Below are 15,266 nucleotides of genomic sequence, written 5' to 3' on the forward strand. Positions count from 1 at the left end.
CTTGAAGAGTATCACCTGTTCTACTCTTCTGCAACCGATGGAATGATCAACAAAACTTCCCTCATGCATACGCATATTTAGCATATTGCACTCAAGACTGATCCTCGAAATGGCGGAACAGAACAAGGCAAGCAGTGTGCCGACAGTGGTGGTGATCGGGTACGTGCCGCCCCGCTGGCGATCAGCCCATGCTAACATGGAGTCCATAGCGCTGGTATCTTGGGTCTATCAACGGCCATCAAGCTGCAGGAGAGCATCGCAGCTCGCAAGTCCAGTGGAGGAGATGATCTACGAGTGCTTTTGGTGTCGCGGGAGTGGCCCTGCTCGATCCCCGGCTCGCCCTCGAAGCACTCTGCCAACTACGCTTCTATGTGGGCTGGAGCTCATGTACGGCCAATTCCTGCAACGACAGCACAGTTGCGACGTGAAGCCAATTGGCTGAAAGAGACTGTGACAGAAATGGGCACCCAGTGTGAAACAGAACCATGGAGTGGTCTCACCCGCACCATGGGTATTGAGCTTTTGGAGTCACCAGACGATGGGTACCAGAAACAGGACGCCAATAGCTTTTTCCAAGAGACTGGTCTTGGGCGCTATAGAAAATGGTCCGAGTCCGAACTTCCAAAGAATGTGGTTCTTGGCTTCGAATATGAGACGTATTGTGTAAACACTCCGGTGTACTGCCAGGCACTTCTCCGACGATTCATACTTCGCGGTGGCAAGACTCTCAAAAGCGACCTCAAGTCCGAATGGGAAGCTTTTGGGATACACAGCAATGTGGTTTTGGTGATCAATGCTAGTGGCACAGGATTTGGTGACCCCAAGTACTTTCCGACTCGAGGTAAGTCGGGGTAAACTGTACGCATTGCTTGTATGGTGGCTAACAAAAGGACCCAGGCCAAACAGTCGTCACCAACATGGAAGATGCGACCAAGACAGTAACACGCCAAAATAAAGACGGCACATGGAGCTTCATTATCCCGCGGTTCTTTTCTGGAGGCACCATTGTCGGTGGCACCAAGCAGCCGGGAAACTGGTCTGTGGAGCCGGACGCAGATACGCGAGAAACATTGCTGGCTGGGGGACGAGAGCTTCGCCAGTTTGCCAGTTCCTCTGCGAATAAATCGGAAGATGTTTCCGTCATTGCAGACGTCGTTGGTCGACGTCCGACGAGAGACGGGGGTATGCGTATTGAGCTAGAAAGACGGCCCGTGTCGGGACGGCAGGCTACGGTGCTGCATGCCTATGGCGCTGGTGGACGAGGCTATGAGATAAGCTGGGGAGTGGCAGGTGAAGTTGCGCAGTTGGCGAGCGATTTCCTGGCTACAAAACGCTCTCTTGGTTCCAAACTATAATGTCGTAGTAGAGCTCGCGGTAGTATTATACTACAATTTGGTATTTATTTCTCCCATTCCTATCCCGTGTAAGACGAAAGAGCAACCACGGCTGCGCGCAGTACCCGCCCAATGCGACGCTCTCAAAGAGTATTGTGTCTTCGTAGCTCACCATATACACCTAATATCAGCCTTTTCCTATCATATACATACATTAATTTAATTCCACCTCCGTTGCCTCGTTTTCCTTCGTAAACGACCAACTCCTCTGGCCTATAGGGTAACTCCGGAGCGGAGAAATGTTGATGCACACTTAGCATGCCCCGCCTCCACAAGTGCTTCCACACAGTGGTATCTGGCGGGACATGCCACAACTTCCAAGTTGAGCGAAACCAAGATACCCTTGCCATAGCTGCCTTGCCTCGCCACGAGCGACAGAACTCGCCAGCATGGTTCTTCAAGATCTCGGCCGCCGTATCAACTCGGCGGTCACCAACCTGACCCGCGAGCAGAACCTCGATGAAAAGGTACAACCATCAGTCGTCTTGCGACGGGACACCCCACCAAAACTCGCCACTGTGTCCCAACCGGCGCAAATAGCATGCAATCGTGGCCATGTCGCTGACCACATTGTATAGGCGTTCGATGCCATGATCAAAGAGATTTGCTCTGCTCTCCTCGAAGCCGATGTCAACGTCCGACTCGTCGGACAATTACGAAAGTCGATCAAAAGCACAGTCAATTTCAAGGACATCCCTCCCGCCGTCAACAAGAAGCGATTGATCCAAAAAGCCGTTTTCGATGAATTGGTGAAGCTCGTCGACCCTCACGCTGAGCCATTCAAGCCCAAGAAGGGCAAGCCGAATGTCATCATGTTTGTTGGTCTCCAGGGTGCCGGTAAAACGACCACTTGTACGAAGCTCGCGCGACACTACCAGACACGAGGTTTCCGAGCATGCCTTGTTTGCGCCGATACTTTCCGAGCCGGTGCCTTTGATCAGCTGAAGCAAAATGCCACCAAGGCCAAGATCCCTTACTACGGTTCGCTAACGGAGACGGATCCCGCCGCCGTCGCACGTGCCGGTGTTGACCAGTTCAAGAAGGAGAAGTTTGACATCATCATCGTCGATACCTCGGGAAGACACAGACAAGAGTCGGCGCTGTTCCAGGAAATGGTAGACATTCAGGAGGCCATTAAGCCTGACGAGACCATTATGGTCCTGGATGCCTCGATTGGTCAGCAGGCTGAATCGCAAGCCAAGGCTTTCAAGGAGGCTGCGGACTTTGGTGCCATTATCATTACCAAGACCGACGGCCACGCCCACGGAGGTGGTGCCATTTCTGCCGTCGCTGCCACGCACACACCCATTGTTTTCATTGGTACCGGTGAACACATGCTCGATCTCGAACGCTTTGCGCCACAACAATTTGTTCAGAAACTTCTGGGCATGGGTGACATTGCCGGTTTGGTTGAGCACGTGCAGAGCTTGAACCTGAATCAACAGGATACCATGAAAAACATCCAGGAAGGTATATTCACAATTCGCAACTTGCGCGACCAGCTTTCAAATATCATGAAGATGGGTCCCCTATCCAAAATGGCCGGCATGATCCCTGGCATGAGCAATATGATGCAAGGCATGGATGATGAAGAAGGAGGTGCGAAGCTGAAACGCATGATCTACATCTGCGACTCGATGACAGAAAAGGAGCTGGACTCGGACGGCAAGATTCTCATGGATGAGCCCACCCGCATGACCAGAATTGCTCGTGGATCTGGCACGTCTGTGCGCGAGATTGAGGATCTCTTGACACAGCAGCGGATGATGGCCGGCATGGTCAAGAAGATGGGCGGTAACATGAAGAATATGCAGCGCGCGCAACAGGCGATGGGCGGTGGCAACAAGACCCAGCAGATGGCGGCTATGCAGAAGCGCCTGGCCAGCATGGGAGGCGCCGGTGGTGCGGGAGGTATGCCCGACATGGGCTCGCTGATGAAGATGCTTGGTGGAGGTGGTGGCGGCGGCGGCGGCGGTATGCCTGGTATGCCTGGCGGCATGGATATGCAGGCCATGATGCAACAGATGGGCATGGGCGGTGGCGGTGGTGGGATGCCGGGCATGCCAAGCATGCCTGGCGGCCGCGGTCGTGGAAGACGATAAGTGGTCGTGTGACGTCTTGTGGTACATATAGAATGCTGCTGGGAGGGATTGCGAATGCAACAAGAAGGGGTGCATAGGGACAGGCGTTGGTTTTACTTACTATGGTTTTGCTTACTATGATGTCCAAGTAGACTTATACACAATATCATGTCACACGGCTTAAATGGCCAACTATTCTTCACTCGCATAATTTCTTCTATGGATAGGTTTATTTGTTTTGTGCTCCATCAACCATTCTTCACTCGCATAATATCTTTTTTCCTATGAATAGGTTTATTTGTTTTGTGCTCCATCGTCTATTGTACCTCTAGAGCAGAGGTTTGGGCGAGTCGGCGCCGAGAGCCAGCTTCATGCCCGGGTCCGACTTGGACATGGCGGTGCGGTACGCCTCTCTCTTGCCAATCCTCTCCAGGTACTTTAGAATATTCGGGTACTCGGCCAAGCTGTACGGCGAAAAGTGGCGCATCGTCGTCAGCGAGAAGACGGTCATGATGTCGGCCGCCGTCAGCTCCCCGCCGACGATGAAGTCGTTGCCGCGCAGCTGCTCGTCGAGGGCCTTGAGCGCGCGGCTCAGCTTCTCCCTCGAGACCTTTTGCATCTGCTCGCCGGCGCCGCGGACGTACATGGCGCGGGAGACGCTGGGCTGCAGGGTGCCGTTGCTCCAGTGCCACCAGTACAGGAAGTCGGCATAGGCGTCGTCGGACGGGGCGACGAAGAAGCGCCCGCCGCCGTGCTTGCGCGCCAGGTACTCGACGCAGGCGCCCGACTCGGCGAGCGTCAGGGCGCCGTCGGTGATGACGGGCGCGGCGCCGCTGTGGTGCAGCGCCTTGTACTCGGGAGGGGCGAGGAGCGGCGCGCGCTTGTACGTCTTGAGCTCGTAGGGCAGGCCGAGCTCCTCGAGGAGCCAGGGGATGCGCTCCGACTGGGAGACTTGCAGGTGGTGTACGGTGATTTTGCCCATGTTTGTTGCGGTTGGCTGTCTTTTAGTCTTGGCGGTTTGGTAGAGTACGGATGTGTGTGCAGCGAGCGGCGCTTATAAGTCAAGTTCCGTTGGATAGTTTCATGCTCAGGGCGACTGGATGAGGGGTATCATTGGATCATGGATGATTTGGAATTTTGGGACAGGCTTCTTTATTGGCCGTGCGGTTGGATCGTTGCGATTAGCGCGAAGCTATCAAGGGGAACAAGTAGCAAGGCGTGCTCATGATGTAATGCATGGCCTCTAGCACCAAGGCGCACTGGGCACTAGCTCGAACGTGACAAAAACTGCTACCGCGGGAGATGGTAGAGACGGTTTACTAGTTAGCATCCAGACCGTGGAGTCAAGAGTAGCTAGCCGAAACGATGAAAGTATGGATTAGCATCTCATCAGGATCGATTTGTCGACTCGGACCTGACGATGGCGGCGACAAAGCTCCATGCCTAAACCAATAAATTGGAATAGATTTCATGCATTCACATGGAAATATTGCCCATATCGAGGAGGCCTTTCTGACCTGCCAAGGATGTTGTTCCTTGTATTGTGAGCCCATCATATGCGAGGACGGGACGACAAATCAACCGTGGTGGATTCTGAAGCGAAAGGCGACGAATCAAGCGGCGGGTGTTGCAGATGACAGCGCCAATCTGGAAAGATTACATTATCGTGCCCCGAAACGATTAACATGAGTGGTCCAGGGGCCGTTCCCAACATCAAACGCCACCCTGAAAGGTTGGCCCTGCGTTTCGCCCGCCGGCGCAACCATCCTGCCGGTCCCGAGGCATCAGGTTCTGCTCTAAAAAAAAATAAGAGTGGTGGGTCCTGCTCGTCATGAATCGATGATAAATAAGTAAAGCCACATTTCCACCCGCTCGACCGTTCGGCGTTGCCTGATTAGAATCAATTGACAGGCATCTTTATTTATTTTATCCGTCTCGTCCGAAAACGACAGCCTTGCCATGGACGGAGACATGGCGCAGCAGCAACAAGATCGAGCGCAGCGGCCACAAACAGATGCCGCCCAAAAGACCCGCGTCGCCATCATCGGGTCGGGATTGGCTGGACTCGCCACTGCGCATCTCCTGCACAACGACCGGGAATCGAGATTCAATGTTGCGCTTTTCGAACAGGTTCGTACCAAAAGTCGCGGGCATCTACCTTTGCGCCTTCTTACAAGTCGTGGAATCTAGGCCGAAACACTCTCACTCGACGCCGCATCGGTGACGCTGAAAAATGCCACGACAGGCGTCTCTGAGCGTGTGAATATTCCCCCACGCAGCGTCACAAGGGGCTACTACCCCAATCTCACACAGATGTACGACCACCTGCGCATACCGCTTCGCTCTGTACGATATACCTTTCTCTACGCCGAGATCCAAGCAACAAAGACGAAACCTGGTCCGCGCCAGCCACAAAGCACCGATCCGCGGGCGGGCACATACTTTGCCTTTGAGAAGCTGTACAAGCCAGTGCTGTCATCCGGAGGCAATGGCGGCTGGGTGCAGCAGCTGTGGCAGACGGTCTTCTTGGCCGCCTGCTACCTTTGGTTCATTGCGTCGTGCTTCCTCATCGAGCCGCAGACGAACCAGAAATCCAACACGAGCGAGTCGCTGCGCGCGTACCTACGGCGGATTCGCATACCTCGACGATTTGTGGACTATCACCTGCTGCCTGCGCTCGGCGCGATATGCACCTGCTCCCACGAGCAGCTCTACAACTTTCCCGCCAGCGATGTCATTAATTTCATGACGAGGTCCGCCTTGCAAAAGACGTACATGACCGACGGTGTCCACAATCTGCAGTCGAAGCTGATCGAGGGCGTCGAGGACATTCGCCTCAGCGCACGAGTTAGGAAGGTGGAGAGAGTGGGTAACGGCGTGTTGATACAATGGGATCGGCAAGATGGCTCTGGGTCAATCTCCGAGGAAGTCTTTGACCGCGTGGTGCTCGCCGTGACGCCCAACGTCGCGGCAAACATCTTTGCTCCGTCGAGCTACGCGCTGGCCTCGATTCCCACTGCTCCTATAGAAGCAACCGTCATCGACCCGTCCTCGAAACGGATCTCGGTCGAAGAGCGCGGACAGGCACCGTCTGGGAGGCTGTTCTCGCAGCACAATCATCCCCAGCTCATGGCTTTCAGGACCCATTTCTCCGATGCCGTGGTCCAGACGGAGGCATGGAATTACCTGCCCAGTGGAGCGATTTGCAGGACCAGCCCATACCCCTACACGTCAGAGGAGGGAACCGTCCTTCACACGGCGCACTTTACGAGAACGCTGCGCACGGTGGAGAGCAGAAGCATTGTGCAACGCATCGTATGCCGGGGGGACAGGCCGTCGACGGGCCGCGGCGTGATGGCTTCTGACGACGGCTCCGAGAAGAAGGGTCGCGGGGAGTGGGTCAACGGCAAGGACAATGTTTGGGTGACGGGGTCCTGGTGCTGGGACGGCATGGTGCTCCTGGAAGGCTGCGTGGTGTCGGCGATGAGGGTAGCGGACGAGTTTGATGTCGAGGTGCCCTGGAGGAAAAGAATAGAAAATTGAGGGCATCGCCGCGTTATGGCCGGTCGAGCCGGAGAATTCGGGCTCGGGCATTACCAAGTTGGGACACTTATGGAGAGATACCCCTGTGGTGCCCCCGTGCGGGGGGCATGGTCGGTGGACACTTATTAGAGAAGGGCCATGTGAATAACAGTTTGTTGATGGCTGAATAGCACGTCTCGAGCCGATTCCAGGTCGCCGGCAGAGGCCACTTGAATATATGAAATCATAAGAGAGAGCCGCATGCACCTGGCTTTACCCAGCGCGGCGGGGCAGAAGACTCTCATTTCAGCAATCATTAAGCGAGCGTTACACCGTGAAATAGTTGATACGAGCATCTCCATTTCTGGGCATGCCATTGACAGAGTCGTTGTGGACGCTGGCATGTCGCTGTCGCGGCCGAGCTGTAGAGGAAACCTTGGGCGCAGGCCCTCGCGTATCGAGATGACGAAGCTCGAGATACGCTCAAGTCGCAACGTCATATCAATGGGTGAAAGTGACAAAAAAAAACGACCAAGGTCTGAGTCAGGTCTCTCGAAAGCATTTTGCACATTATACCAGTACACGGCCCGGATTCTTCAATTTGCGACCCTCGCCAGCTCCACATGATATATAAGTGGCCCAGCCTGTTGGGACGCTGAATGACGATGAACGATGGGGAATGATGGGAAAAGAATGATACTCGAGACTGATGGATTGCGAGAACAAGAAGAGAAGGCGAGAAGAAAAAAAAGGCGCAAAACATGACCGCTGGCAGCTGCAATGCAAAGGATAAAAACAAAAGTTTAACCGAGACTGAATGCGTTGTTGTATCGGCGGGCTTTTCCTGCCGAGTCTCTTTCTTTATCTTCAGCCGCAAACGCAATGCAATCTCATCGGGAGAAGAGCAGCACATGATGCGGAACCGGGCTCAAACTTGCAGCTTTGTGGTTTATATATATTGTCTCTGTCCTGCAGGAAATGTCTCGGATCGGGTCGTCGTCTGCTAGACACCAGTAAGTTTTCAGCAGCGCCCAAACTGCCGACGCTAATTAAAACTGGCAAGCCACCTGTAAGCTACCAGTAACGTTAGTTAGTTGACAGCCTGCCGCTGCGCCTCTGCGCCCCCAACCCGCTGGTGGTAGGTAACTAATTGGTCCTGGTGGCGATCGCTCTTTGCCTGCCCGCCAAACACCTCCACCAGCAGCGCGAGGTCGGAACATCTCTTCTTTATCCAAGTACACTTGTAGTTTAGTCGGTGGACCTGATGGTGTCTCTCGGCGTCCAGAGACACAGCTGAAGAGCGGGCTTTCGTCCCCGCGGCCGGGGGCCGGCCAAGACAGTCTCATTCACTCAGGACCCCCGCGAACCGCCGGAGGCCCGGGTATGCTTCCCTTTGTTCTCCTCCTTTCCTCAAGCTAAAATGAATCGTGGTGGGGAGGCGGTAACCACTTGCCTTTATTCCAACTATCTCTTCTTGCCCGATTCTCGTCTTCTTTTTCTTCCCTTTGACACCCTGTTTTAGACTGTGCATCGAAGGAAGGGAAGCAATGTCGACAGATGACGAGAGGACACCACTGCTACGCCCGGACGATGCCGGCGCATCAGTAGCAGTAGCATCCGCAGACGACGACCATGGCGGCACCCAGACGAGTCGCTCGAGGTCGTGTCTGCACGCCGTGTTCCATGTCGAGAATCGCATCCTCCTCGCTGGCTTTTTAATTTCCCTGTCCTTTAGTTTCACTCAAGTCCCGTACGTTTGAAGTCGCCAACTTTTTTCCCAACCTTTGTTCTCGTACACTGACGGCGTTGACATAGCCTGCTCTACGTCTTTCGGCTCATGACGTGCGACGCCTTCTACGACCACCACCCTCCGTATACCGGCGACGGCGACCGATGCGCGCGCAACGAGATTGCGGCCGGCACCGCCACGCAATTTAGCATCCTCGGTATAACAACAACACTCTGTGGTCAGTGCGAAACTTTGTCTTCCTCCTTCTCTGCTCCGCATTCGACATGATTTTCGGTCGCTGACGCTGTCTTGCGGCCCAGGGACTGTGAATCTCTTTGTTGCTGGATGGGCCGTCAAGAGATGGGGCGCAAAGACGGCCATTCTAATACAGACGTTTGTGCCGGCCATCCGCGTCCTCGCGCAGATTATCGGCGTCGTGGCCGGAAAGACGCTGGGTATGAACATTATTCAGGCCACCCAGCTGATTACTGTCTTTGGCGGCCCTGTTGGCTACATGTAAGTTTGGCTCGATTGGGAAAGCCTGACGATCCATGTACAAGTGGCTGACATTTACTCAGCCTCGTCATCAACATCATAGCCGGCGAGGTCGTCACCCCGATCCGTCGGACGGCCGTCTTTGGCATGTTGCAGGGATGCTTCATGCTGGGGCAATCATTAGGCAACATAAGTAAGTCTGCACCAGCGGGGTGTTCTGGCCAGCAATGCGTGACAGAACTGACACGATTCTAGCTGGCGGCCTGCTAGGAGATAATTTCGGCGTTCGAGCGCCTTTCGATGTTGCCTGCGGCTTCTTCCTCCTGTCGTGCGTCTACCTGCTGGTGTCACTGCCGTACATTCCGCCGCCCGCGAGGACCGGAAAGTCGAGCAAGCAGTCCAGCGGATTCCTTGCGCCGTTGCGGCTCCTGGCTCCGCAGAACCTGCGCCTGGCCAGCGGCAAGATGAGCAAGCATTACGGAATCATGTTTCTCTGCGCTGGTATTTTCCTGGGAGTGGTACGTGTGCAACTCACTTACAGTCCGCATCCATTTTCTTACGGCTCTAACCTCTGCACAGCTGGCGACCGACTACGCCCCTCTGTTGATCCAGATGTACGCCACGGCTGCGTTCAACTTTAACCAAGCCAGCAACGGCGCGCTCATGTCCGAGTTTGCGCTTGTGAGGGGCATCTTCCTCTTGCTCATCTTCCCCCGCATCATTACGTTTGGGCGACGATTATTGGCTTCAAGGCGATCCCGCAGCAGGACGCCAGTCGAAGGAGAAGAGGGCTATGGCACGGATGGGACCCTCACACCGGATTCACTGCCGACAGACCCAAGGCAGTTCGACTCTAGCATGGGTACGATTCCCAGCGACGAACCGGTGAAGCCGACGCGGCCGAAAGAGGAAGAGGAACTCGACCCCCAGTTTGACCTGATATTTTTGCGCTGGAGCCTCATGGTCGAAGGCGGCTTCACAACGGTCGCCGCCTTTGCTACGCAGCCATGGCACATTTACCTCGGTATGTCACTGCGCGCATTCTAGCCCTCGCCTCTTTTCTTTGACCTTTCTGTTTCTTCTTGCTAACGCCTTGTTGCAGCCGCATTCTTGCTTCCCTTTGGCTCCGGATCTGCGCCAGCCGCCAAGGGTGTCATCACGTCCATGTGCTCAGATTCGCAGCGCGCAGATGCTCTGAATGCTGTCACGCTGGTGGAGAACATTGCGCGTCTGTCCACGCAAGGTCTGTTTGGATTTGTCTTTGCGGCACTCGCCAACGTTGGCAAGGCGTATGCGACATTTTTCTGCAATGCTGTGAGTATCAACGGTGCCATGCATACTTTGCCCCTGCGCTAACGTGATGCTAGGCAATTGCTGTCGTCGGCATGAGTGTGCTATTGCTATCGCACTTTCCACCTGATGGTAGCACTATTGTCGACTCTGTCTCTGAAGGAGAAGAGCAAGCGGATGAAGAGTAGAAGAGGTGACTCGTGGAAAAAAAAAATGAAGAACAGGAAGAAAAAAGGAGCGAGCTTGGGCCCGAAGTGGTGTGGCGGCTGCCGATTTTCGCGCATTCGAGGTGTTTGGGTTCACTATATGCGTGCATCGATTGATGGATCTCTGAAGGGATGGAGACATGTCGAAAATGCATTTCAAGGCGTAAAGTTGTTTTTGATTTCGGCCTCGGCTGCCTGTAGATAGCTGTGTAGATGGCCAGTGGTTCATGACGGTGACCCACCCACGCCTATGCACGTCTCTAGAAATGGTGAATAAGCCTTTTCATGGCCATTGCTACAATATATCTTTTTTCCAAATTAATTACAAGCTCACGCGAGGCTGTGGTCTCACATCACCATCCCGTGATCATGTTAGTCGCCCGCCGAGGTTGTCCCTTGGAGGCATTGGGAGAAAAGCGGGACCGGAGATTGGGGCGGACTTGTGACTGCACCGAGAGCAGGTATCTCTGTCTTCATGTCCCGTCCTTTGGCAAAACGGTAAAAGTCCGCAAAGCCCTGACCTGCATCAATTGCCAATAGTACTCACCGGTAGAGGCCACCAATCGCACCCCTTTCCGGCACGGGACAGGCCTTGGTCTTGGCACCATTCTACATTGGAGTGGAGTGACCAGACAGACGTCGCGCGACTTCCCCAGATTCGGCCCGGCCAGGCGCTTCGTCTCCCCTCGGTCCCTTGAGCTCGTCAGTTGCCACCAAACAGGTCACTGGTGGTTGCTTAGTGCTCTCGAATTCGCTCCACCACCATTTCTTCTTCTTCTTCTTCTTCTTCTTCTTAATCATCATGGCGCAAACATCACCAAAGAAACCCGTCATCATCGTCGGCTCCGGCCTGGCGGGCCTCGTCGCCGCTTTTGAGCTGGCCGAGCGCAACGTCCCCACCATCATCCTCGACCAGGAGAACCGCAACAACCTGGGCGGCCAGGCCTTTTGGTCGCTCGGCGGCGTCTTCATGGTCGACTCGTCGCGCCAGCGCCGCATGGGCATCAAGGACTCGCGCGAGCTCGCCATGCGCGACTGGTTCGACTCGGCCCAGTTTGACCGCGAGGTCGAGGACTACTGGCCGCGCAAGTGGGCCAAGGCCTTTGTCGACTTTGCCGCCGACGAGATGGAGGCCTACGTCGGCGCCCGCGGCATGGGCTTCCTCTTCAACGTCGGCTGGGCGGAGCGTGGCGCCGGCCTCGCCGACGGCCACGGCAACTCGGTGCCGCGCTTCCATCTGACCTGGGGCACAGGCCCAGAGGTTGTCCGCGTCTTCAGGGACCCGGTCCTCGAGGCGGAGAAGAAGGGCAACGTTGAGTTTAAATTCAGGCACCAGGTGGACGAGGTCATTACCGACGACAAGGGCCGGGCTGTGGGTGTGCGCGGAAGCATCCTCGAGGAAGACGACTCGGCGCGCGGCATCAAGTCATCGCGCAAGGTCATCGACAGCTTTGAGATTTATGGCTCTTCTGTGCTCGTTTCTTCCGGCGGCATCGGCGGAAATGTTGAAGCTGTCAAGAAGGCCTGGCCCGTCGACCGCCTCGGACCCAAAGTTCCCGAACACTTTGTCGTCGGTGTCCCCGCCCACGTCGACGGTCGCATGATTGACATTTCCGAGACGGCTGGCGCCAACGTCATCAACCGCGACAGAATGTGGCACTACACTGAAGGCGTGCAAAACTGGAACCCCATCTGGCCAGGCCATGGCATCCGAATCCTGCCAGCGCCGTCGTCTCTCTGGCTGGATGCCACCGGCAAGCGACTCCCGCCTTTTCTCTTCCCCGGCAGCGACACACGCGCGACGCTCAAGCACATCTGCAGCACCGGCTACGACTACACCTGGTTCATCCTGGACCAGACCATCATTGCGCGCGAGTTTGCGCTGTCGGGCTCGGAGCAGAACCCCGACATCACCAACAAGAGCATCTGGCAGATGCTGACCCAGCGCATCTTCAGCAGCAAAGGCACGGTCCCGGTGCAAAACTTTCAAAAGCACGGCAAGGACTTTGTGGTGCGCGAGACGCTCGAGGAGCTTGTCGAGGGCATGAACGTGCTCGCCAAGGAGCGCAACGGTCCGCCGCTCGACTTTGCCGCCGTCAAGGCGGTCGTGGAGGCGCGCGACAGCCAGTTCGACAACCCCTACAGCAAGGACGCGCAGGCCATGCTCATCAACAACGGCCGCAGCTACTGGCCCGACAAGCGCAGCCGCATCGCGGTGCCGCATCGCCTGCTCGACCCGGCGCACAAGCCGCTTATTGCCGTGCGCATGAACCTGCTCACGCGCAAGTCGCTGGGTGGCATCGAGACGAATCTCGACAGCAACGTGATGCGCGCGGACAAGACGCCGTTTCCGGGTCTGTACGCGGCGGGCGAAGTGGCGGGCTTTGGTGGAGGTGGCGTGCATGGCTACAACTCTCTCGAAGGCACGTTTGTGGGAGGATGCATCTTCTCGGGCCGTGCGGCTGGCAAGGCCATGGCGGCCGAGTATGAGAAGCCTTAGAGCAGAAGTGTGGTGGATTGATGCTCCTGGAAGCAACATGTCTTTGTGTATTTTCCTTATTTCAGCGCAGATGTATAAATGAACCACGATGCAAATTATTTCCCTCTGCCTCTTGCAATATGTCTTTATCCTTTATGGTTTCAACGCATACATCATGACTGGTAGTAGTCGGTGGGCGCCCGTCTCTGGCAGGCCCCGTTGAGGTTCATGTCTGACGATCCTCAGCCCAGCCTCCTCGAACAGCCTTTTCCACGTCTCTTCCTGTCTGCGTTTTCTTTTGGTTAGTTTTTGCTTTTTCTTCTTCTTCTTCTTCTTCTTCTCCGCAACAAGCGCATTTCGTTTCAATCCGCACACGAACCTGGTGACGCAGCTATCCACCGGATCAAACACGTCCTCGCCGCTCGTGCTCAGGTTCTCCTTGATGACAATGACGCCCGTCTCCGGCACCAGCGCCTCCTTGCACCGCCGCAGGTATTGCACCAGCTGCGCGTCCGTCAGGTGGCCGAGGCACCACTGCGTCCAGACGAGGTCGTAGGCCGGCGCGTCGGCGGCGGGCGCCCACTCCTCGAGGCCGACGTTGAAGATGCGCCGCACGCCGGGCTTGCCGCGCAGCTGCGCGGTGAACTTGCCGACGGGCTCGACAATGTCAATGTTGGCGGCGACGTTGGCGAGCAGACCTTGGGTGACTCTGCCGATGCTGTTTTTTTCCACCGAGTTTTGAGCGAGGTTAGCAAAAGAGTTGCTGCTATTGATGGGCATTGTAATATAGTTGGGCGTGGTGTGTGTGTGTGTGGGTGTATGTGTGTGTGAAGGTGAGTGTACATACCCGGCGCCTCCTTCGACGCAGTTGGTCACCTTTTGACGGCCTTGGCTGGTGCCGATGCCGAGACGGGCGAGAAAGGTCCGCGAGCCTTGGAGGTCGACGCGCGAGATGGGGCTGAAGAGGGAGGGCACGCCGCCGAGCATGCCGTCGACGTCGGCGGTGGCATTCTGCCAGTATCTGAGGCCGTCTTCTTTGCTAATCAAGCTGTCCGGCTTGGCCTCCTTTCCTTTCGGCGGCATCGTCTCGGGCAATCCTCCCCTACCTACACCTTGACTTCTGAGGGCTCTGGCTTGTTGTAAAATGCAATCGCTCGTTGCGATGTCATTCACTCTCTTCGTGATGGCCGGGCCGGCCTGTTTATGATGATGGAGGGTGACGGGGGAAAAATGCCTAGAAATGGCACCACCGCACACTTTCAAGACCCACGCCATACATGGCAGGGCAGCGACGGCGGTGCGCCATGATGCTCCAGACTAGTCAACTACCGATGGCACGTAGTTGGTTGTTATGTCGTTGCTTTTTTGGGGGGCGCCAAAATAGCCGTGCTATAGGCTGCTGACGACGCCTGTATCCGTATAGTAATAAGCATTTTATTTAGACCTCTACGGCAACTAGAAGCCAGCCAAAGACTCCAAAAATGAAGCAAAGCCCAGTTCTCGGCGGCACTTGCGATCATTGTACACTTTAAGTTAGTATATCGCAGCTCGCTGCGTCGCACATCTGAATGTCTCGGTACTCGGCTGGCTCTGTGTAACCTGATCGTGCCTATCCCTCTCTCCCTGGCCGTGGGGGCGGTGCAAAGGGGGCAGCATGCCTTGGGTCCCCCAACAGAGCAACGACGTAGGAATCACAGGGACGTTCATTCATTCATTTCAAAGATGAAAAAAAAAAATAAAAAAAAAATACTCCAGTCAGTCTTTTTGCCCAACTTATCCCTTTAGATACTGCAGCAAGGGACCCCGCTTACTACATGGCGGCTGGTGTGGTAAGGCCATTTGGACAGGTCGGCACAAACGGCCTGGTCTGCCATTGCCATCGTCTTCGCGGAACAGCATGCTTCTTTCAACTGCAAAATTACGACGTCACGAGCAGACAGCGTTGCATGCAAATTGAGCTGTATTCCTAATCACTGCCTAACCACACCTCGTCCATACAAAAGAATCCTACACGGCAACTTTTGGGGGCTGGAAACGTAGAACAAGGGCAATCAACTTACAATAAACACA

The 15,266-nt window shown here is 55.4% G+C and overlaps 7 protein-coding genes across 7 annotated transcripts; 5 read left to right on the top strand and 2 right to left on the bottom strand.

Annotated features, from left to right (window-relative positions):
• Positions 1–109: 109 nt before the first annotated feature.
• LMH87_011170 (uncharacterized protein) lies at positions 110–1,355 on the top strand (the record flags this gene model as incomplete). The annotated part of the gene is made up of 3 exons (XM_056200266.1): positions 110–159; positions 210–841; positions 898–1,355. 3 exons carry the CDS (start codon positions 110–112, stop codon positions 1,353–1,355), a joined length of 1,140 nt encoding a protein of 379 aa, XP_056052132.1.
• A 428-nt stretch (positions 1,356–1,783) lies between these two features.
• On the top strand, positions 1,784–3,496 carry LMH87_011171 (uncharacterized protein; the record flags this gene model as incomplete). The annotated part of the gene is made up of 2 exons (XM_056200267.1): positions 1,784–1,861; positions 1,973–3,496. 2 exons carry the CDS (start codon positions 1,784–1,786, stop codon positions 3,494–3,496), a joined length of 1,602 nt encoding a protein of 533 aa, XP_056052133.1.
• A 307-nt stretch (positions 3,497–3,803) lies between these two features.
• Positions 3,804–4,457, bottom strand: LMH87_011172 (uncharacterized protein; the record flags this gene model as incomplete). The annotated part of the gene is made up of 1 exon (XM_056200268.1): positions 3,804–4,457. The coding sequence occupies one exon, from the start codon at positions 4,455–4,457 to the stop codon at positions 3,804–3,806; it is 654 nt and encodes a 217-aa protein (XP_056052134.1).
• A 977-nt stretch (positions 4,458–5,434) lies between these two features.
• Positions 5,435–7,018, top strand: LMH87_011173 (uncharacterized protein; the record flags this gene model as incomplete). The annotated part of the gene is made up of 2 exons (XM_056200269.1): positions 5,435–5,605; positions 5,666–7,018. The coding sequence occupies 2 exons, from the start codon at positions 5,435–5,437 to the stop codon at positions 7,016–7,018; spliced, it is 1,524 nt and encodes a 507-aa protein (XP_056052135.1).
• Positions 7,019–8,544: 1,526 nt separating this feature from the next.
• LMH87_011174 (uncharacterized protein) lies at positions 8,545–10,699 on the top strand (the record flags this gene model as incomplete). The annotated part of the gene is made up of 8 exons (XM_056200270.1): positions 8,545–8,747; positions 8,813–8,964; positions 9,047–9,242; positions 9,305–9,414; positions 9,477–9,739; positions 9,801–10,245; positions 10,324–10,535; positions 10,589–10,699. 8 exons carry the CDS (start codon positions 8,545–8,547, stop codon positions 10,697–10,699), a joined length of 1,692 nt encoding a protein of 563 aa, XP_056052136.1.
• Positions 10,700–11,519: 820 nt separating this feature from the next.
• Positions 11,520–13,217, top strand: LMH87_011175 (uncharacterized protein; the record flags this gene model as incomplete). Its single annotated transcript, XM_056200271.1, has 1 exon — positions 11,520–13,217. The coding sequence occupies one exon, from the start codon at positions 11,520–11,522 to the stop codon at positions 13,215–13,217; it is 1,698 nt and encodes a 565-aa protein (XP_056052137.1).
• Positions 13,218–13,349: 132 nt separating this feature from the next.
• Positions 13,350–14,471, bottom strand: LMH87_011176 (uncharacterized protein; the record flags this gene model as incomplete). Its single annotated transcript, XM_056200272.1, has 3 exons — positions 13,350–13,482; positions 13,576–13,914; positions 14,044–14,471. The coding sequence occupies 3 exons, from the start codon at positions 14,469–14,471 to the stop codon at positions 13,350–13,352; spliced, it is 900 nt and encodes a 299-aa protein (XP_056052138.1).
• Positions 14,472–15,266: the final 795 nt, after the last annotated feature.

This window comes from Akanthomyces muscarius, chromosome 4, assembly GCF_028009165.1.
Source record: "Akanthomyces muscarius strain Ve6 chromosome 4, whole genome shotgun sequence".
Lineage (NCBI taxonomy): Eukaryota > Fungi > Ascomycota > Sordariomycetes > Hypocreales > Cordycipitaceae > Akanthomyces > Akanthomyces muscarius.